The sequence below is a fragment of the Kogia breviceps genome, chromosome 9 (genome assembly GCF_026419965.1).
Source record: "Kogia breviceps isolate mKogBre1 chromosome 9, mKogBre1 haplotype 1, whole genome shotgun sequence".
Taxonomy (NCBI): Eukaryota; Metazoa; Chordata; class Mammalia; order Artiodactyla; family Physeteridae; genus Kogia; species Kogia breviceps.
This window is the reverse complement of record NC_081318.1, coordinates 98825466-98849197: the sequence shown is the minus strand read 5'-3', so window position 1 is coordinate 98849197 and position 23732 is coordinate 98825466. Positions and strand designations below refer to the sequence as shown.

General features: G+C 38.7%; 2 protein-coding genes across 2 annotated transcripts in view; one reads left to right on the top strand and one right to left on the bottom strand.

The window, feature by feature from the left end:
- PNPLA8 (patatin like phospholipase domain containing 8) overlaps positions 1-23732 on the top strand; it is a 139239-nt gene that overhangs the window by 5541 nt on the left and 109966 nt on the right. The gene's annotated exons all lie outside the window — the stretch shown is intronic.
- Positions 2245-23732, bottom strand: part of NME8 (NME/NM23 family member 8) — a 36528-nt gene continuing 15040 nt past the window's right edge. The window contains exons 8-16 of the mRNA XM_067041643.1: positions 23183-23256; positions 21614-21706; positions 20338-20525; positions 16444-16616; positions 8166-8310; positions 7359-7466; positions 3937-4088; positions 3254-3398; positions 2245-2482 (exon numbers count right to left, since the gene is read on the bottom strand). Coding sequence (XP_066897744.1) covers positions 2245-2482; positions 3254-3398; positions 3937-4088; positions 7359-7466; positions 8166-8310; positions 16444-16616; positions 20338-20525; positions 21614-21706; positions 23183-23256 — 1316 coding nt within the window. The remainder of the gene's footprint in view (positions 2483-3253; positions 3399-3936; positions 4089-7358; positions 7467-8165; positions 8311-16443; positions 16617-20337; positions 20526-21613; positions 21707-23182; positions 23257-23732) is intronic.

The window sequence follows — 23732 nt, the reverse complement described above, 5'->3', positions numbered from 1 at the left end:
AGAGACTATTCTCTTCTCACTGAATGACCTTGGCACCTTTGTGAAACACCAACTGACCATGGATGTAAAAGTTTATAGGTTCTCAGTTCTATTTCATTTGTTTATGTGTCTTTCCTTATGCCACTACCACACTGTTTTGACCAGTGTCACTTTGTAATAAGCTTTGAAATTAAGAAGTGAGAGTACTCCAGCTTTGTTCTTTTTCAAGATTATTTTAGCTATTCTGAGTCCCTTGAAATTTGATATGAACTTTAGTATGGGTTTTTCCATTTCTGCAAAAAATACTGTTGGGATATTTATAGAGATTACATTGAATCTCTATATTAATTTGGGTAGCATTGTCATCTTAACAGTATTAAGTTTTCCAGTCTATGAACACAGGATGTCTTTCTACTTATTTGTGTCTTCTTTAGTTTCTTTCATCATTGTTTTATAAGTTTCAGTGTAAAAGTCTTGCACTCATACACAGATTGTTTACTCCTAAGTATTTTACTCTTCTGATGCTGTAGTAAATTGAGTTGTTTTTTAAATTAATTTTTATTGGAGTATAGTTGCTTTACAATGTTGTGTTAGTTTCTGCTGTGCAGCAAAATGAATCAACTATACATATGCATATATCCCCTCTTTTTTTGGATTTCCTTCCCATTTAGGTCACCACAGTGCATTAAGTAGAGTTCTCCATGCTATACAGCATGTTGTCATTAGTTTTATATATAGTATAAATATTATATATAGTATCAATAGCGTATATGTGTCAATCCCAATCTCCCAATTCCATCCCCCACCTTCCCCCTTGGTATCCATACATTTGTTCTCTACATCTGTGTCTGATTTTGAAAATCCTACCCATTTTTCAAGATCTATCTCATCCCTTACCTTCTCCAGCTCCTACCCATCAGACATACACCCATCAGTTCAGCACTGAAATATACACTAATTCAAAATCCCCTGTATTATTCATAATGTTCCCCTCATGACAAAAGGGAGGAAAATGTCAACGTTAGATCTACACCATGTTTCTAATAGATGCTATAAACAGAATATAGTTCTAGTCACCACCACCCCCCAGTCATTCATCACTGACATGCTTAATAATGTACTGTCTGATGATAGTTATAATTAGATATTGTTTCTGTGAGTTTTGTCTCCCCATTATAGTTGCATTTCCCTGAAGGTAACAGCCTTCATGATTATGTATTAACCAAGAACCCATAGTTTTGTATTAACCAAGAAGCCACAGTTCAAGCAGACATACATATTTTCCCCACATAAATGTTCAAGGGTTGTGCCGTCATGCTTTGGTTTATAACTGAGTCAGACTAATGGAATGAGCTGCCCTATGCCAGAATTTATTTTATGCATCTAATATTTTGATACAATCTTCTCATACCTGGAGAAATCATAGCCTAAGTGGTAATATTAGGAAACAGTGTGCTCGCTTGTCTCCCCCTGAGGAACCTGGTTGGGTGTGGAGGGCTTGCCCCACTTCACTTTGCTTCCTCCTTACGCTCTGGAGGCTGGGTCTCCATTTGGCTCGTCCAGGTGGGCACCACACTCCGCACGTGAAGAAGCTGTAGAGTCATATTCACGTCAGCAGCCAGCGCCATATCGGCATACATTCGCGAACCTGCTCTTTGAAAATAAAGAAGGAAAGCAGCTTTGGTGGGAAAAGTCATCTGTCTTACACTCTATCTCCTACATTGCCCAGGATAGAGCAGGCTCAATCCACATCCATATCATGTTGCTACCTCTCCCCAGTAAGCACCTCTTTGTCAAGGAGTAGAAATGATTGCCTTTTACCCTATACTTTCTAATAGCCTATGCTATTCCATTATCATATGGCACCCAGAGGTCGTTAATAGGCTCTAAGTTTCCAGATACTTAGAGACTAGAGTTGAGGCTGCTGAATGAGACTTTGGCCATTCAGAGTGAAGCAGTGGAGGGAAATCAAGGAGAGAGACTGATAGGCCTGAGTCATGGCAGATGGCACAGACAGCTCAAGACCAAGGCTTGCAAACCCAAGGGTGTCTCACTTGCCCCACTGTCTCCCAGGTCCCTGGCATCTACAAGGCTTGGCTTTGAGGCTCCCAGGCTGCTATGGAACTGCAGAGTGTGTCTGGCAGGAAATGAGGTTTAATACAGGAATATGGGAAAAGGTCTGGTCTTTCCACGACAGCCTTGTCTTAGGCCCAGCCACTGTAATAAGAAAAGAAGAGAGAGTAATAATCAAAGAGGTACTGTACTTTAGTTTTTCTCAGGGTTGCTGGCAACAAAGTCCTCAAACACTCTATTAATAGTCTCCACTGCCTCCTGCGTATTAGAAGCTCCATGGACAGCATTTTTCAAAAGACTTCTTCCGAACCGGGCTCGGATAGAGTCTGGGGACAGAAGTCTTGCTTCCTCTGGGTCTGTGGGACCCATCAATCGTCTCCAGTCTGAAATAGCATTCCACTTGGTCAGGATCATGACCAAAGATGGACCCCTGCAAACAACAATGCTTTCAGAAGACTTGGGCTATTGACAACTGTACAGACTGCATACACAGCTAAATACAGAATGCCACAGCTTCATCCAGAGAGCTCATCTTTATTCTTTGTCCTTGTCAGTGTGATTTTGTGCTTTCTTTTTCTTCTTTGTTTTTTTTTTTTTTAATTTTTTTTTTTTTTTTTTTTTTTTTTTTTGACTGTACCATGTGTTTTGCAGGATCTTAGTTCCCTGACCAGGGATCGAACCTGTGCCCCCTGCATTGGAAGCTGGGAGTCCTAACCACTGGACCGCCTGAGAATTCCCTTGCAACAGGTTTTTTGTGCTAGAAGAATGTTGTAGTTTAATTGTAGGGATACATGCCAGGCACTATTCTAATTACTTTCAATGTAAATTACTTCCAGTATATGAAGTAGTTAGCCCTCATAATAGTACCTGTGAGGTAGGTACTATTATCATCCCCATTTTATGGATAAGGAAACTAAGGCAAAAATTAAATATGTTGGCCAAGCAAGGGTTTCAAACCAGATAGCCTCTATATCTAATGTGAAAACCTAAAAAAACAGAGAAAGGAAGGAAGGAGAGAGAGGAAAACAGAGAAGGAAAGAAGGAATTAGACAAAAAAAAAAAAAAAAAAAAAAACTACCAGGGTGTCTTTTCATGAATTGTATTAAATGTAATATTTTAATGAATTTTTGTATTTTTCAAAGTTTCTACAATGAACAGTTACCACTTTTATAATGCAAAGACCTATATATCAGAAACTTACTCCGATAAAACTTCCAGTACATCTTTATAAAAGTCTTTTCCTTTTATTTTAAAATAAACTTTGTCCACTTCCTCTTCAGTTAGGAGCCTCTCCTTCATCTGTGTTATGTCAAATCCAGCCTCTTTGATGAGCGTCAGGATATCCTCTAGGGAAAACAGGCATTTGGTAGTCTCGGCAGACTGCCTCTCGTCTTTGCTCCAAATTCAAGTGGATTGAAATAACTAAGGAAGGTCACACTGTTACTTGAATCCAGTGGTTTTAAAAAAACCAAAACTATGCTAAACTAAACTGAAAAAGCACCAGATGGACGTTCAGAAGAACTTCAGCATGTTAACGCGATGTTCAGTCTCTGAGATCCATCTTTCCAGAATCCATCTGGGAGGAAATCTGCTCCTGGGCTAAAAGCGAACACGTGTTTTCATCCCTATGCTGCAAATGCCAAGGAACTTCCTGCTGCATGTGGATTGAAAGGGCCAGCCACTCTGAACTCTTCTCCCTGAACCGGCAGGGCACCGCTAAGGGAACTAAATGAAGTCAATCTGGTCAAAATCCCACCAACAGCCTAAACTTGGAGCGCTACCTCGTGACAATGGAACTGCTCATTGCCTTATTCTTTCAACTTCACTGTAGTTCGCAAAATTTCACAGAAAATGTATACATCGGCTCTATTTTTATATATTTACCTCTTTGCTCTCGTGTTACATGAGGTTTAATCAGTGCTGCAGTGTGTTGAGGAGGAAAGAAATACTGTATGTCCCTTTCAGCGGCTTCTAACGAGTCACTGCCATACAACTGGTTGATAGGCAAACTCTCCATTGCAAATTGTGCGCATAAACTTTGAAAGAGAAGTCAAGTCAAAAACTTATAACATGACGTATAATATAACACAACCTAACACAATGTAAAACTATTCATATTTGCGTTGTGCAGACGGAAGTAACTGCAGAGTGGCTTGGGGCATGCTCCTTCCTTCCAGGGAGGAACGCTCGTTAGGAAGAAAGGACACGAACATTTCAATAATCATCATAATGGAGACTCACAGATGTGAAAGATGGAATGAACGAACGCCCTGGTGCAGTGAAAAAACACAGACTATAGAACCCTGGTGGCATCACTTGTTAGCTATGTGATACTGGGCAATTAGTTCCCTTCTCTGTGCTTCAGTTGTCTCAAACATAAATATGATAATAAACCCTGTTTTGGAAGGAGACCTTGAGGATGTAATCAGATGATGCATTTGAAATATATGGTACATATTAAGCTGTCAATAAATATTCCTTCCCCTTCTTTCATCACTAAATAATATCAAGCACTAGAGATGGCATTTGACCCTATACCAAAGATACCAAACTATAAGTATTGAATCCAGGAGACACTGCAGTGGAACCCTCCAGGTGAGCAAAAGCAGCGATAAAAGAGGAGCGAGTGTACAGGGTGGCTTTGCGGAGAGGCAGGGGTGACATTGATGGTAATGGACAACCCAGGTTGCGGTAGACAGTTTATTCTGGTTCCGTTTCTGTATGATAGATGAATACATAGCTCTCAAATCAGTTATCGTTCCTCAGTGTTTTTCAGTTGCCCCTGTTTCTTTCTGTCTCTCCAACTATTTATATTTCAGTAGAGGAGATACTTATTGCTCATTACATTTTCTGCCCTTTACACACAGTCCTAAGCAAGCGACCCACAAAATCCAGCCACAGTGAATAACCTCCATTCTTGTTAATAGGCTGACATCACTGGAAACTTGGCTTTCTGTCCTCAGCTTAAAGACCCTCTTCTTGCCTCTCTGGTTTCAGTGACCATTTCAGATTTCCTTTTTTCGTTATCCAACTTGACCCTCCCACTCAGCCCTTGGCTGTTCTCACACCTCTGGTTTGAAGATGTTAGCAGACTAAGACCCTTGGAGCCTGTGATTGCCAGGGATGGGGGATTTGCACAATGAATGATAAAAACAGCCTAACCCGTCGCCAGCCCTGACTCCATTCAGTGCAGAGAACTACAAGCAGCCCCTCTGTTAGGCTGTTAGACGTGGTTATTGGAAAAAGTGTGTGTGTGTGTGTGTGTGTGTGTGTGTGTGTGTGTGTGTGTGTAAGGGTGCAATGGGGAGTGTAGACTATGACGCCCAAGGGCAGGAAAGGGCAGAGCTCTGCTGAAGGAGTTATTTCTAAAGCAACCTGGAAAAGGGGGACCCATCAAAAATAATGGTTAAGAGTAGTTGTGAACTTGTGGTAACATTAGGGATCGTAAGGGCTTAGGATGGGAACTCTCACTATAATAGTGGAAAGGAGAGGGGCAATTACTGAGTTTCTTCACCTGGAGAAAATGTCTCTATGCTGGTACGTAGCCTCCACACTTGGAACCACAGTTTCTAGAAGAGTGTGCCTACATGCTTAGGCCAGGTATTGATAGGAATTCCTCTCTCTGATGCCATGTATCGCATTCTCTGCTACATTTCATTCGACAGGTTCTGTGGCACCCTGCTCATTCCACATAAAGAGTGTCCAACACATACTATCCTTTACAGTAATTGCGTGGCACAGGAGCAAAGACGTAAGTGAGTAGGGCCAAAAGGAGGGGTGAAATGCATCCATTCGGGACAAGTCCAGTTTATGATCTCCTACCCAAAAGAAAACATTGCAACCTTTATATACGTGATGTTTCATTAGTCCTGTTATTTATTGTGTCAGTGGTTATGCAGGTTTGCTGTGCCTGATAAAACATCTTTATTCTTGCTCACTTAAAGGAGGGCTGTTCTTCCCCTGACTTCAGTCCTACTCTGAAATCAGCACAAAGAATTCAAGCAAATTACAATTCAGTTTGTTTCCATCAGCTGCATGCCAAGAATGGAAATGCATGAGATACTGTCTCCCTCCTCTAGCTGAGACCAAGCCCAACAGCTAAGATCAAAAAATATTTTTAAAAGCCTGCCTAGGTAACATGCCACGGTTGAGCTGATTACAGAGTTCTAAGATTCATCAGTACATTAACTTAGTAAATGTTCCTACCAAATTGCAGGCTATCTATTGTTAGTCATTGTCTTGAAGCTCTTTTTTTTTTTAACATCTTTATTGGAGTATAATTGCTTTACATTGTTGGGTTAGTTTCTGCTTTACAACAAAGTGAATCAGCTATACGTATGTATACATATATCCCCATATCCCCTCCCTCCCACCCTAACTATCCCACCCCTCTAGGTGGTCACAAAGCACCGACCTGATCTCCATGCTATGCAGCTGCTTCCCACTAGCTATCTATTTTACATTTGGTAGCGTATATATGTCCATGCCACTCTCTCACTTCGTCTCAGCTTACCCTTCCCCCTGCCCGTGTCCTCAAGTCCATTCTCTGCATCTGTGTCTTTATTCCTGTCCTGTCCCTACGTCCTTCAGAACCACTTTTTTTTTTTTTAGATTCCATATATGTGTTAGCATACGGTATTTGTTTTTCTCTTTCTGACTTCCTTCACTCTGTATGACAGACTCTAGGTCCATCCACCTTACTACAAATAACTCAATTTCGTTTCTTTTTATGGCTGAGTAATATTCCATTGTATATATGTGCCACATCTTCTTTATCCATTCATCTGTCGATGGACACTTAGGTTGCTTCCATGTCCTGGCTCTTGTAAATAGAGCTGCAGTGAACATTGGGGTGCATGTGTCTTTTTGAATTATGGTTTTCTCTGGGTATATGCCCAGTAGTGGGATTGCTGGGTCATATGGTAGTTCTATTTTTAGTGTTTTAAGGAACCTCTGTACTGTTCTCCATAGTGGTTGTATCAATTTACATTCCCACCAACAGTGCAAGAGGGTTCCCTTTTCATCTTGAAACGGTTATGATCAATTAAAGAATCTGAAGCAACTATCACACCCTTCTCAAAAGAATTTCTCCTAAATAGTGCATGGGGCAGATATTTCTGCAGATATGGCCTTTTGTCTGGGCAGCTACCACTTACCAGTCTCAAACCAAGCAGCCCACAGCCTTCTCTTGCAAAGCCTGAGAAGAGAACCTTGGACTAGAGCTCTGGTTCCTATACCCCCATATCCCCCAGGCAATCACAGTGGCTCCCATGAAAAAAGTTTGAGACCCATGACGTGAATCATACCTGTCTGGAAGGTATTCTTTGGCTTCTTCCACAGTGCTTGGTCCAATTAACTGTTTCCAGTGTCGTAAACCATTTTCTCTTACTAAAACAAGGGCTAGAGATGGACCGCTGTTAGAAAAGAAAAAACAAAAGTTAATGAAAGGATGGCTTGTAGCTAATTATAGGTAGATAATACAAGTGTGTTTGTTAGACGAAAAAAGTAAAATAACCCTTTTTATCAAGAGTATGAAATTAATTTCTGTCGGTGTACTCTCAAGAGCATATTCATAAAAGAATGGAAGCAGAGAAAGGAAGGGAAGAGAAGGAGCTTGGTTCTGATAGAGTGGTCCCTATATTGTCCCAGTGCCCCTGCTGATTTATATACCCTTGCTGGCTTTCTGCCCCAGCTGCTGTTTCATTTACTCTTCTAGAAACCTGACAGATTTCTAGCATCCCATTCATCTCCTAGGACTAGTGATCTTCAGGATTACCAAAGTCCTTAAGAGTCAGTCACAGCTCTCTTACTTGGACTTCATGATGCTGCATTCTCTGGCTTCTGGCATTCAACTCAACTGGACTCCAGGGGCTTCACCCAGAACCTTGCATTGCTCTACTAACATTCCAGGAGGACCAGAGAAGACACACAGTTGAGCAGGGAATCAAAATGGGAGGGGGAAAAAAATGGGAGGGAGATTGGCAAAGAAGTAGACTCAGCACATCTTTACAGAATTGAGAGATCTGGCAACTTGTACAGAAGGCAGGGTTAAGAGGTTTAAATGATTCAAACATAAATCAGACTGTGCTTTCTCAACCTGTAATCTGTTTTACCTGGTCATATTTTCTATAACATTTCCAAAATAATCTTTATTTTCATATTCCATGCACAGTGTTTTTGCTTCTTCTTCTGATAACACTATTTGTCTCTGCATCAGTATTTTAAAGCCTTCATCTTGAATAATATTCAAAACATCCTCTAAATAAAAAGTCATATAATAAGTTTTAAAGTGCTAGATTATTGGTTATACACACAATACATACTGTATTATCACGAGGACATAGAATGTATTTCATTCTCATACAAAATTTAAGTTTATAAAAATAGCTTATTAGATTTTAATTTAAGGTGAATAATATTCTTAATATATAAAATTAATGATGCCATTTCTAATTTTTCAGTGGACCAAAATCTAAAGGTTTGGGGATGGGGGATTTATTTTAAAAAAAAATTGTATAGTCAGATAAGTTTTATTTCACACATAAAGTTAATATAATGACATTCTCAGATGTGCTAGGGCTCGGAAAATAAAATAACTAAGTACATATCTTTTTTTAATGTGCTTAAATATAAGCTCTAGATAACTGAGAGATGAAATATAGTTAAATGATTAAAAAGTGTGAAATTAATGGACCTAAGGACTGTGGGAAGCATGAAAACTAGTTTATATAAGAAAAATTCTATGTACGTCTGCTGTATACCTACCTGATTATAAACAAAATATAAATTGCAAAATACCATCAAAAGACATGTCATGTAAAAGTAACTTAACAACCACCATCTGTGTATTAAAACTTCGAAGAACATTAACAAAAGCTAAGATAATAGAAGAAGTTGGAAGTGGGGTGGGGCTGAGAATGGGGAGAGGAATAAAACTCTGCTAAACTTGAAACAAATTTACTCTTGATTTTGCAAGATAATCAAATATGAGTTTAAATACACTTCAAACGTGTAAAAACAACGTAAGTATAACTGATTAAAAAGATAGTCATCTCCCAAAATACTGGAAAAAGTAATTGCAAGAGATGCTTAGTCCTTATAGCAAAATATGTAAACCAAAGATTACAGCAAGGAAGCATAGAAAACAGAAATAAACACAGTTGTAATTATAAAACTGTATGAATTAAGGTCCTCTACTAATAGAAAGAGTCTCAGATTAAGGCCCACCCATTTCCAAATTCAGAACACTGAATACTAAAAATTATGAGTCCAAGCTAAAAGCAGGAAAGTCTTAATTACCGAGCAATAAGGAATTATAATAAATGGAGGAAAATTCAAATCCAGAAGTTAAAAAGGGAACAAGAATAGACACCCAAGGCATCAGAACGAATGCAAATGAATTATTATAGATAAAAACAAAAGTTAAGAAGTTATGAAAGAAATCCTATTGCATTGTTTTTTGAAAAAAATTGTAATGCTTTTTTTTTATTTAAGAAAGTGAGCTTCTAATAAAGCTAATCCAGCAAAAACTAAGAACAGACAAATACAGCACATTATGAATGAGAAATAGGTGCAGTTACCCGCCATGATATTAAAACAGTTTTTGGTGGGTGTCCTAGGCTAGTACATTTGAAGGTAAAGAAATGAATTTCAAAGGAAGTACAAATTGCCATTCAATGATCCGAGAAGTTTTAAAAACTGGAAGATAGGTAACTATGGAAGAAATTTTTAAACTTGTCTAAAAGCCTACTTGTCCCCCCAAATGAGGGATCAGGTTAGGTAGCTTAATTAATGAATTTTAAGTTATGTACAGTTCATGTGACACTTAAAACTCTCCCAGTGTGCTTAACATAAAGAAAAGTTGGAATAATCCTGACACAATACCTGGGAAAGATTAAAGAACAATATTTTAACTAAAATAAACATTATCAAACCAACTCCAATAGCATGGTATACACATGAGCTCTGAAAGTTTATTCACAGAACCCAGGGGAGGATGAACATTTGAAAATCTGTTATAGTCGTATCAATAGGTCAGCAGGTCAAAGGAGAAAAAATATTTCATGTTCATCTCAGTAAATAACAAAAAAGCATTGGATTACATTCAAAGTCGTTATGTATCATGTGGCAGATAGAAAGATTTTGGAATATAGAGATTTTTGCCTAAACTCTAAAGCCAACATCATAACTGAAAACACTGGAGGCATTAATATCAGTCAGGGGTAAAACTAAGGCAAGATGTTACCCTAGTGTCCTTTAATTATTTAACATTTTTCTGGAAGTACTAAGCGATCCATAAAGATAACAAATTTTTTTTTTCTTTTTTATCAATATTTTTTATGGAAGTATAGTTGATTTCAACTGTTGTGTTAATTTCTGCTATACAGCAAAGTGATTCAGTTATACATACATACATTCATTTTTTAATACTGTCTTCTATTATGGATTATATAGCATGATGAATATAGTTCTCTATGCTATACAGTAGGACCTTGTTGTTTATCCATTCTATATATAATAGTTTGCATCTACTAATCCCAAACTCCCAATCCTTCCCTCCCCCTTGGCAACCACCAGTCTGTTCTCAATGTCCTTGATTCTGTTTCTGCTTCATAGATAGGTTCATTTGTGTCATATTTTAGATTCCACATATAAGTGATATCATATGCTATTTGTCTTTCTCTTTCTGACTTACTTAATATGAGAATCTCTAGGTGCATCCATGTTGCTTGCAAATGGCATTCTTTCGTTCTTTTTATGGCTGAGTAGTATCCCATTTTATATATGTACCACATCTTTATCCATTCATCTGTCGATGGACATTTAGGTTGTTTTCATGTTTTGGCTATTGTGAATAGTGCTGCTATGAACACAGTGGTGCATGTATCTTTTTGAATTATAGTTTTGTCTGGATATATGCCCAGGAATGAGATTGCTGGATCATATGGTAATTCTATTTTTAGTTTTCTGAGGAACCTCCATACTGTTCTCCACAGTGGCTGCATCAACGTATATTCCCACCAACAATGTAGGGGGGTTCCCTTTTCTCCACACCCTCTCCAGCATTTGTTATTTGTAGACTTTTTTTTTTAATGCTGTAATACGCTACTTTATTCAAAGTGTCATATGGTCATTGTCCTACATAATAATTAATTGATAGATAATTACCCAAGTATTCAAATACATTGATATTTTGTCATAAAATAATTATTTTGGTAGACTCTAATACAGTTTTTAAAATGATTTTACATATTAGCCAACTTGATCTTTATAATAATTCTACAAGCAGATAAAGTAGGATAACAAAATTGAACAAAATGGGTAACATTACGTTTGCATATAAGCTGTTTGGAAAATTCAATAGTCTATTTTTAAAAGGTAAATAGTATTAAAAAACATAATTCAGTAAGTAAAAATATACAGAAGCCACTGTATTTCTTATACAGAAAATAAGTTTAGTGGGAAAAAGATGTCATTGACTGTGGGGAAAAAAACGAGGAATAATCCTGAAAAGAAATAGCTAGCACTGAAACAGCAACAGCAACTATGAACAGCTGACCTTTTATTGAGTGAATACTTTGGAGCAAAGAACATTGCATATATTACCATATTTAACTGAAAAATAAGATAACAGGGGCTATAGTAAAGAAAACTTATATTTGAATAAAAGATGTAATCGAGGAATAGAGGTACACTATATTTCTTGAAAATAAATGAGAATATGGTGAAGATGTCAATTTTCTTCAAGGTAAATAATCCACATAGACTTTGTTTTAGAATTTCTTGAAGTGACCCAGAATAATTAAATGTTAGTAATCGTCCACATTTACTGAAAAAGAGATGTGATGAGTTACCCACCACGTAACTACCAAATGGCAAACATAGTAACCTGAAATGATCAGAAGCTGAGGTTAAAGTCGAGCAGTGGGCCAGTGGGAGAGTGATATAGAATAACCAACGTCAAATTTTGTTTTCCCCCTTTTAAAATAACACCTTTATGCCATCCTCAAGTATCAGTACGGTTTGCACATCACAGTAGTAATATGTTATTATACTCACAGCTACCACCAAAACTCTTCGTAGGAGAAAATTGTATTTGCTTGGGAAAAATGATTTCAACAAATTATTAAGAGTAGAAGGTGAGATCTTTGAAACTTGGTTGAAGGTGGATTTGCTTTGCTTAGAAAAATTGAAAAAAATTATATTTGCTTCCCAGGAACAGAAGTCAGGATTTCGGTGGCAATCCAAACCAATATGAAAGGTGACCACTATGAAAGCAGAGACTGCTAAATACTACCAAGAGCTGTTGAACAGAGGACAGGCCATTTGAAAGTTGGATTTGGCAATTTGGAAGTCTCTGGTGAACTTGACTAGGATCGTTCTGGTCAGAAGCTCAGTTGGAGGGGGATCAGGAGTGGGTGAGGGTCAAGAAGACAGACGATTCGCTGAGCCAGACAACTCCCTGAGTAGTTGGCCCATTGCCGAGGAGCAGAGAGACGGGGTATCAGCTGAGGGGGTGTGGGAGCCAATGAAGTTTTTCTGGTTTTGTTTTTATTTCACTGTTATGTTTATTATTATGTTGGAGCATGTTTCTGTGCTAATAGGGAAAGTTCAGTAGCAAGGGAGGAAGTGATGTTGCAAGAAAAGGGGCATTTGCAGATGTGAAGTCCTTGGGAAAATGGGTAGAAATGGCATACCTGGACTAAGAAAAGGGCTGGCCTTTTTTTTTTTTGGCCACGCTGCACGGTTTGCAGATCTTAGTTCCCTGACCAGGGATCCAACCCCAGCCCCCTGCAGTGGAAGCGCAGAGTCCTAACCACTGGACCGCCAGGGAAGTCCCAAGGGCTGGTCTTTGATGGATCATGTACACAACAGGGTTGCCTCCCCTCCTCTCTGCCAACAACGCTGCTGCTTTTTTTACAGAGGAACCGGGTAGCAGAAGACACACAACTTCCTGCCACCAGCGCATCAACTGGATCTGTATCTTTCCAGCCCTCTTTCCCTCTTGCTATATGAAAGAGAAATCTCTTCTAAGCCCAGTCCTATGCATCTACTACAGAAATTATTTCCTCCCAACTCTGAGTGACCTTGACCTGTCCTAATCTTCTCTCTTTTTCTTGTATCTTCAGCCATTCCTTCTCTGCTGGTTGGTTCCTTCCCGTGAGCCTTTATCTACGATCAGAGTTTTCCAACCTCAAAATAAAATAACAGTTAAAAATCTGTCAAATATTACTTCTTTTTAAAAAAAATATAAATCTGATTCTGTTTTTAAAATTTATTTATTTATTTATTTATGGCTGTGTTGGGTCTTCGTTTCTGTGCGAGGGCTTTCTCTAGTTGCGGCAAGCGGGGGCCGCTCTTCATCGCGGTGCGCGGGCCTCTCACTGTCGCGGCCTCTCTTGTTGCGGAGCGCAGGCTCCGGACGCGCAGGCTCAGTGGTTGTGGCTCACGGCTTTGTTGCTCCGCGGCATGTGGGATCTTCCCGGACCGGGGCACGAACCCGTGTCCCCTGCATTGGCAGGCAGACTCTCAACCACTGTGCCACCAGGGAAGCCCCAAATATTACTTCTTTAATTCTGGCTTGTTCTGATTTCATTGTGTATAATCTCCCACCACAATTTTGAGACTGACTTTTGCTGCAAGCACTCCACTGAAACTACTCAAGATTCCCCTTTTCCTGGCTAATTCAAACTTGACTTTTTTAGTCTCTGCGTAAACAATGCTTCCTCCAAGAAGTTTCGCGTAACCGTCCTTGCTTGGCTAAGCCATACTTTCCCTTCCGCTCAAATACAGGCTGTGTGTCGCACCTATTTGATACCCAGTGAGGCATCTCTTATCATAGCACTTTCCATACTCAGATGTTATTACCAATTACTTAGATGTATTTTGCAGCAGTTCATTGTACTAGTCAGGATAAAGATTATGCTGTGTAGAAAATTAAACCTAAAACCCTAGTGGCTCAATGCATCAGAGATATCACCAATGTTACATGTTCATAATGGAGCTGCCTATAGCAGCTTTATTTATAATAGCCCCAAACTGGAAGCAGCTAAGATGTCCTCTAATAGGTAACCATTAGACAAACTTTGGTATATTCATACAATGTAATGTTATTCAGCTATAAAAAGAAATGAGCCACAAAAAAGACACAAAGGAACATTAAGTGTATATTGTTAAGTGAAAGAAATTCATCACTGTATGATTCCAAAAGTGTGTGACATTCTGGAACATGCAAAATCATAGAGACAGAAGAAAGATCAGAGATTGCCGGGGGTTGGGAGGGAGGAATGGAAGGATGGATAGAAGCACGAGGGAGTTTTAGGCAGTGCTTCTACCATGTATGATACTGTAAAAGGGATACATGACATTATGATTTTGTCAAAACCCATAGAATGTACAAAACAAAGAGCAAACCTTAATGTCAACTATGATCTTTAGTTAATAACAGTGTATTGTTATTGGTTCATTAGTTATAAAAATGTATCATAGTAATATAAGATACTAATAGAAGAAACTGTTGCAGGGGCAGGCATATGGGAACACTGTTCTATCTTTCTTAAGTTTTCTGTGAATCAACAGCTATTCTAAAATATAAAGTCTATTCATTCAAAAAAATATGTACATATTGTTCAAGGTTTAAAAGGCAAACAGAAATTTCCAAAGAAGAGAACTCTAGGCCCAGATAGCTTCACTGGTAAATTCCAGTAAATATTTAAGAAAGACGTAATATCAATTCTACACCATCTCTCCTAGAAAACAGGAGTGACTGCTTTTCATCTCATTTGATGAGGGAGGCCTGCATTACCCATTACCCTAACACCAAAAGCAGATAAAGACATGACAAGAAAAGTCCTCAACAAAATATTGAAAATTCAAATCCAGCAGTATGTAAAAAAGGACAATATACAACCACCAAGTGTGATTTATCTGGAGAATGCAAGACTGGTTCAGTATTCCAAAATCAAAGTAATTGCCATATTATTAAACTCAAGTAAAAAATTTGAGAAAATACAACACCAATTCATGATATTAAAAAAAAAAAAAAAAAAACCAAACCAACACTCTCCCAAAACTAGGAATAGGTGGGAATTTCCTTAATTTAATAAAGGGCATATACCGCTAACATTGTACTTAATGGTAAAAGACTGAATGCTTTTACTGTAAGATCAGGAGCAAGGTAACTTGTGTACTCTCATCTCTCTTATTCAACATCATACAGGAAGTTCCAGCCAGTCCAGTGAGGCAAACAAAAGAAATAAAAGGTGTCCATGTTAGAAAGGAAGAGGTAAAACTGTCTCAATTTGTAGATATTATTGTCTACATCGATGGTCCTCAATCCTTCAAGGGTGCATTTAACAACGTGTGGATATATTTTTTGGTTTTCACGACTAGGAGGTGAGAAGATGCTACTGATGTGTAGTGAGTAGAGGCCAAGGATGTTGCTGAACTTCTTCCAATGCACATGACACAGCCCCTCAACAAAGCATTACCTAGCCCAAAGTGTAAGTAGGTCTGAGGTTCAGAAACCGTGGACTGCATAGAAATTCCCAAGGAGACTACGTCAAAGCTCCTAGAACTAAGTAGTTTAGCGAGTCAGAGAATACAAGGTCAACATAACAAATATCAATTGTATTTCCAAACACTAGATATAAAAAAGAATTAATAGTGTGAATGTATGGTTTGTGTTCTTGCTCTGCGAATATTCACTCTACTCTGTGAATATGGATGAAGTTAAAAGTAACTAGCACTTTTTAAGTGCCAGGCACTTTCTTTATGTGTTCTCACTTTAATCTTCTGAATTTAAGCATGAAGAAATAGACTTGGTAAAGTATCCTTTTTCAAATCACACTGTTAATGAGGGTTTTACCCAGGCTTTGAACTAAGGCATTTCAGACATGAATGCTTCTAATCTTTATTCTGTAATCATTCTTGCCCTGTTAAAATCTACCCTGACAAATTCCCAGGTTAGAAAACACTTTCTGAATATTTTAATTACAAAAACGTTTTATTCTTTTTATTGAGAAATTAGTAAATTAGTGTTAACTAAATTTCTCACTTCAAGTGCTTTTTCTTAAATGTTAAATTTCAAACTGGTATCTTTTTTTTTTTTTTGCGGTATGCGGGCCTCTCACTGTTGTGGCCTCTCCCGTTGCGGAGCACAGGCTCCGGACGCGCAGGCCCAGCAGCCATGGCTCACGGGCTTAGTTGCTCCGCGGCATGTGGGATCTTTCCGGACCAGGGCACGAACCCGTGTCCCCTGCATCGGCAGGCGGATTCCCAACCACTGCGCCACCAGGGAAGCCCCAAACTGGTATCTTTTAATATAATTACACTAGAGCTTATTCAAATCCCATGTACAAAGTAGTTAAACAATTTATACCTATTCCTTACCTTTCCTTTCATTAAAGAGGGCTGGTCGAAGTAATGCCAGTATCTTTTCTAATTTTATGCCTTTAATTTTTTTAAAATCAGGGATGAAGACATCAATAAACTTAGTATTACTTATATTCTCTTCAACATCACAAAACTGAGATATTTGTTGTCTTTCCAGGTATTCTTGGAAACTGTTGAAATCCAAAATATAATTATAAACTGAAGTTTAATAATCATGCCAGAAAATTAAAATTGATAATATGTTCACAAATAAATTAGGGTTTAGTAAAACAGATAAAAATTGAATTTCACATAAAGGTAAGTTATATCTCTCTATCACATCAAAGAATATGTATTTAGTTCCACCTTTATTGAACCAATCCAAAAATCAATTACATGAAATCATGTATGTTTGATTTCATGAGAGGATGTTAAGGAGACCAAAATAAAATATGTTTAAAAATTTTTTCTTTCCTCTATGTAAAGCTTTCCAGATAGTTTCTATTTTTCCTTTTAAGTTTGTCTGTGAATCAAGGCTTATTTAGGAATATATTTCATGTTTTGAAATAGATAAAGACATTTGGATCATTTTATTATTTATTTCCAACTTTATTGGATTATAATCAGCAAATGCATGTGGTGAGATCTTAATTTTTAAAAATTTGTTAAGGTTTTCTTTGTAAACAAAGCAAATTTATTTGTGGGATTTGAGGTTATATATTCATATTTCATATATTATAGATCATTTATTATACACAATTATGGAATATGTATTTGCCATCCCTATATATCCTTGCTTTTTTGTCTGCTGTGTATTGAGATCTCTGACCATAAAGTTATTTTTATCCAGTTCTCCTTGTTTTTCTGGTACTTGTATCTTTATGTATGTTATCTATGTTTGGGGCATACATTTTTTGACTACTCTATCTTCTTCATAGATGCTTTCTTATACATCATGTCCTTCTTTATCAAGTTTAACACTTTTAATGTTCAATTCTAATAGTTTATTTTTCCTGGCTAATTTTTTTACCATTCCTTTATTTCTTTTATTTTCCTTTGTCTCTTCTAAGTAGAATATAGATTATAGTTTTTAAAACTTTTTATTTTGAAAAAATATAAATTGGCAGTAAAATTGCAAGATCAGGATAATGAACTTTAGATTGAACAGCTGTCAGCATTTTGTCACATTTGTTCTTTCTCTTTCTCTCTCATCCCCCAATGAGAGTGTGTGTGTCTGTGTGTGTGTTTTGGCTTAACCATTTTAAGAATAGACTGCAGATATTTTCACCATTCACCCTCCTAAATACCTCAGGAAAGTTTACACTGATATAAGACTATTATCTCATGAACAGTCCATATTCAAATTTCAGCAATTTTATAATACTCTCCAATCGATAGTAATTTTTCCTAATCCTGGATCATACAATGCATGCAGTTGCCCAAAGTGCCTGGTCTTCTTCAACCTCTAACAATGGCTCAGCCTTTCTTGTCTTTTCTTTTTAATTTCTTTTTTTTAAACATCTTTATTGGAGTATAATTGCTTTACAATGGTGTGTTAGTTTCTGCTGTATAACCAAGTGAATCAGCTATACATATACATATATCCCCATATCTCCTCCCTCTTGCATCTTGTCTTTTATGATACTGATATTTTGAAGACTCCATCCAGGCCAGTTGCTTTGTACAATACACTCCTCATTTTGGATGGTTTCAAACTATGGAATGGCCCCATAGTTTCCTCACAATAGGAGGTACACAATGTCAGTTTTTCCCATTATTGGTGATATTAACATGGTCAGAGTGGTATCCCCCAGTTTTCTCCATTGAAAAGCTACAATTTCCACTTTGTAAGTAATAAGAAATCTGAAAGGACACTATTTGAAAATGCATATATTATTCATACAGTGGATTTAACACCCACTGATGATTTTTGTCTGCATCAATTATTGTTTTATGGTTTTTTTGTTTGTTTGCTTGGTTTTTTTGGTGGTACGCGGGCCTCTCACTGTTGTGGCCTCTTCCGTTGCAGAGCACAGGCTCCGGACGCACAGGCTCCGGACGCGCAGGCCCAGCGGCCATGGCTCACGGGCCCAGCCGCTCCGCGGCATGTGGGATCCTCCCAGACCGGGGCATGAACCCATGTCGCCTGCACCGGCAGGTGGACTCTCAACCACTGCGCCACCAGGGAAGCCCTATTCTATGGTTTTTAATTTAGTTTGTTTTTGATCTTAATCTTGTAATCTCTGTATTTGACAGGATAGTTAACCTTCTTGTATTTAGTATAACAGCCATATATACCTGACTATATTCCTTCCATCTTACTTTACATCTATCTACTCTTTATTCTGCATGAGAGTTTATGTCCTTGATCCTGTAGGTTCTGCGTCTACTTTAAAAAATGGCAGGTGGAAGTTTACAGCACGTGTTAGGCCATGTCTGCAGAAAAAGAGCTGTGAAAACTGATGCCCAGGGAAACATGCTCCCCACCACTTCGTGCCGCCTGCTTGGGCCGATGCTCGGGATAAACACAGGCCAAAGGAAAAGAGGATGTCTATTAAAAGGAAAATACTGCAGACTTTGCAAAATAACATCAGCACATCTCATTCCACCCCAGTCTCGCCAGGTGCTTAAATTGTTCATCTTATCATGTGCATATTGAACAACTGGGGACAACTGCTTCTAAAAGTTGGATGCAGTAGACACCCACCTGAATAACAGCACCAATGGAACCCTGACTCCTCTTATGCCAGCTGTGTTAATAGTGTTTCATAGAACACTTTTTAAAAAAAAATGGCTCAAGAAATCTGGTATCTTTTTGAGCCCAACACTTCCCACCCAAACCTGCTCTCTAACCACTAAGTATCATTTTCCCTTAAAACTCACAGAGTAACTACTACTGTTTACAAAGCCCTTTGTCAGCAGTTGATTTACCCTATGAGTTCTTCTTTCCCAGTTCAAAGCGGGAATTAATGATATTAGGGTCTCCCTGCTACCTAAAAATTATGACACCGCTAGGGACCAGCACATGGTCCTACTCAAGAAAAGCCACTATAACTTATTAATAAGACAGCGAGGAAAGTTCCAGGGATGCTCAGCCTAAACGTGCAATGGAGATAGGCTACCCGGAAGGGGGAGACATGCATCACGAAGCCTCAGGACTCAGCTACTCTGAGCCTGGTCCTGCTCACCCACCTTTCTTTCAGACATGGCTCTGTTAATTCATGGGGGTGAGCACTGGAGTTTCTGCCTCTTCAGAGGAATAAAGGGCACAAATGGCAAGTGCATAAAACCAACAGTCTGTAAATGACTTACGTTCACTTTCGTATATTTACAAACCGTTAACAAAAATATACAACTGTTCGGTTGTTAGCAATTTCTCACCACTCACTCACTGTCTTGAGTAAAAGGGCACAGTACTCTGCTGCCTCTGTAGGACGCGGAGAGACAGAAGTGGCCTGTGGAGAGGCGGGAGAGGGGCTGCTTTGGGAGGGACTAGGCCTGGCCCCGCTCTACCCCAGGAGGCCAGACTGGTGGCGCCCGCATTAGAGAGACAAATGGGAAATTCTTCCCTTTCTAATCCTCTTGACATAAACCTTGAGGGCAACTCCAGCTTTGTTGAATATATAAAAGTTTAGACTGAAAGGAATAGTTGTAGCTTCGGCATAAAGATGTTTGTCCTTTTTTTTTTTTTTTTTTTTTTTTTTCCGGCCATGCGGTACAGCATGCGGGGATCCTAGTTCCCTGACCAGGGGTCAAACCCGTGACCCCTGCGGCGGAAGCGCAGAGTCTTAACCAGATGGACCACCAGGCAAGTCCCTAAAGATGTTTGTCTTTAGATTTGCGATATTTGGACATTACACTCCGTTACCTACTAACACATTGTAAGCAATTCGTTTCCTGGTCTGGAGCTACCTTTCCCTCTTCTCCTTCATCCCCGAGGACTTGGCCCTCTCCTGGTGGTCATCCTGTGGTTCTTCAGATTGCGTCTGAGAATTCGATTCACTTTCATCCCAGGAAGTTCGTTTTTCCTTTCCTTGCCATACAACTAGAATATAGCTTAGGCCACTTGTCATAAAAGAAACAAAATCTTCAAAGTCGGGCTACGAAATAAAAGAAAAATAATATTATTAGGCTCCCCCAATGGATAGAGTTACCATGGTGGCCCCTACCCAAGTCACGGACACCTCTCCCTTTACGATCACTGGGCAAGAGAAAGGTACACACAGTCCTGCTGTTAACAAACGCATCTGGGAAGGACAAGTTCACAGCTGGCAGGCTCTGATCTTAAAGATAGTCTGATAATTACTCTCAAACTGCAGGATGCTTCCAAATCATCTGGAGGCTTTGCTAAAACACAGATTTCTGGTGTCCAGCCCCCGACTCTGTAGGTTTCCGGTGCCCAGGAATTGGATTTTCTCAGAAGTTCCCAGGTGATGCTCAAGTGGCTGGTCCAACCCTTTCCCGGCGCCCAGAGAGATTGTCTGAGTGGTGCGGCTAGTTTATAAGGTGCTTTTCCGTAGAACTCTCTGTGACGACCCGCACGTTCCGTGCTCTCCCGCATATGTAACCAAGGCAGCTGCTGAGCACTGAAATGTGGCTACTGCCACTGAGATTCCAAATTTTTAACTTTATTTAATTTTAATGAATTTAAGTTCAAACGGCCACATGTATCTAATGGCTACCATGTTGAACAGTGCATTTCTAGAAGCCATGGCTTCTGACGCCCCCAAGCCATTGCACTTTCTAACACAAAGCACTGCCCCCAGGCAAAAGAGAATCTAAAAAAATAGCTTGACAGAAAGGATTTACCTTTAGGTAAAAAGAAAGGATTAAAACTTTCCTGTGAAGTTTACCACGGGCAGCCTTCAACCTGGGATAAGGATCTCCGGGAAAGGCCTGGATATTCACTTCCTGAGGGCTGATGCAGGGAGTCTTAGAGGACATACCATAAAGAGATCTTCGCTCCGACAAAACACAATCAGAGCATCCACTTCTGCCTGGCTGCCTCTATTTCTACTGCAGGTTTCTCCATAGTCCCGGTCTTTGGATTAACCAGGATATGGACACCAACAGGGACACCTAGAGCTTACTCGGTTGGTCAGACTCATTTGTTTTTCTATAATGAGGATCTTAAACTTATAGGAATCCACTGTATTTGACAACACAATGGCTTTTTAAACTTTCTTACCTGGTCTGCTATTCGGCTATAGAAGTACCTAACTTGTTCTTCACTGAGCAGTTTCTTATCCTCTGCTTCTATGACAAATCCTGCATCGATAATCTTCAATTAGAGAGCATGGTCAGGTCCACATGGGTCGTGGGACCACACAGGTAAAACAAGTCAAGGACATTTGTTTCCTAGGCTTAATAAACCCCCCAGATTTGACTGCATTTCATGCATTTCATCTACCTCAGCACAATCCATCGGACAAGAGGTTGGAAGAGGCCCCCAAATATGTAAACAAAGAAGGTCCTTTTCATACCCCCTAGTATGTAAGTTTTCACGGCTTGAACCAGAGACTCCACAATATTTCTATTATTTAAGTGAGTTGTCTCAAGATGAAAAAAGACAAAAAATATCTAACTGAATTCCAAGAAAGATATCATAGTTTTCTGAATCATTCAAAAAGACATACATTTTACAGGCACTTCTTAACCATCTATTTTCAAAATTGTTTTCAGTTCCTTCTTTTAAGGCTTTCCTTTGTTAAGTCTGTAACTCCTAATCTAGTATATCTTATTCTGATGGCAACAAAAATATCCAAATTACAGGGAAGGATAGAATTTAAGATGCAGCCATGCTTTGTCTTAAAATTTTTAAATTTAATGACAATCTCAGTGTGCCTGTCACTCAAGTATAACAATGTATAAAATGGACCGTCTACTTTATAGTAGTTTAATTGTTGCTGCTTTGGCTGAAGAAAGAATGCATGGTGGGAAGTTCATCAAGAGATACCCAGCCCATCCTGACATGGTTCCCCATGTGACCTCCTCTGTAGCACATGCAACATTCTTACAAATTTCAATACAATTTTGTTGTTTCAGCACAACATCTTTGTTCAGGGGTCAGCAAACCACAGCCCACAGTCAAAACCTGGCCTGCTGCGGTTTTTGGAAACAAAGTTTACTGAAACACAGCCATGCCCATTTGTTTATCTGGTGTCTAATGCTGCTCTCTCGATATGATGGCAGAGTTAAAGTGCTGTGACAGAGATCACATGCCCCACAAACCTGAAAATAGTTACTGTCTGGCTCTTTATAGGAAAAGTCTGCTGACCTTTGGATTAGAATGCAGTTTTGCTCTAAAAATTTTTTATTTGGGCTCTAAAAGCAAAACCTTAAATGCTTCCTTATGTTATCATGTATCTAAAAAGGTCCAAACGTTTGTGACAACACACAGGGAATAAAGCAAGCTGATGTGAACTTAAACAAGTCTGCACTGCTAACAACTAAACACCAAGAAATCTGTTACAATCCAATGCAAGAACTGTAATTTTTATCATTTATAGTGGATGCTGGTAGAGCAGAGTTATTTAAATAGGGATGTTGAGTAGGTCTAGCCTTTGTAAGACAAAACATTCAAAGAAGACAAAACATTCAAAACATTCATTCAAATGAACCAGAAGTTCATTATATTCTGTTTTACTCTAAATGATAAGCTTGTCTCCAAATTGAAAATTAAGGGATTGTTTCTTTGCGGTTAATTTAAAAATTAATTGTACAATTAATTTAACTATTGTTGGGAAGTATCACTTACTTTTTCTTTAATTTCTTGAACTTTTCTAGCAATCACAGCATTGGGTTTGATAATGGCAATGCTGTATAGTCGGTCTAGGAAAAAAAAAATAGAAGAATTTCATTTTCTTGGCACCAACTCTAGAGAATGAAGGATTTGGCAATTAGAAATGTAAACTACTAATGTCCAGTGAATTTTTGTCCATCAACAGCCTTACTATTATGGCATGGCAACTACCAAAGAGTTTCTGCTTAGAATCAAAGTATAGTTCCTATATTTGCATGCAGGAGAAACATTCACAAGAGTTTGTAGTCAGTAGGCTAGAAAAGAAAGAGTAGGTGGGTACTAGTCTATTTTATTTTACTCTATTCTATTCTATTCTACTCTACTCTACTTTTTCTATTCTATTGCCGCATCACACAGCTTGTGGGATCTTAGTTCCCCAACCAGCGATTGAACCCAGGCCCTCAGCAGTGAGAGCACAGAGTCCTACTAACCACTGGACCGACCGCCAGGGAATTCCCGGCACTAGTTATTTTAATACAATTCACGTGCATTAGAATCGCACCCA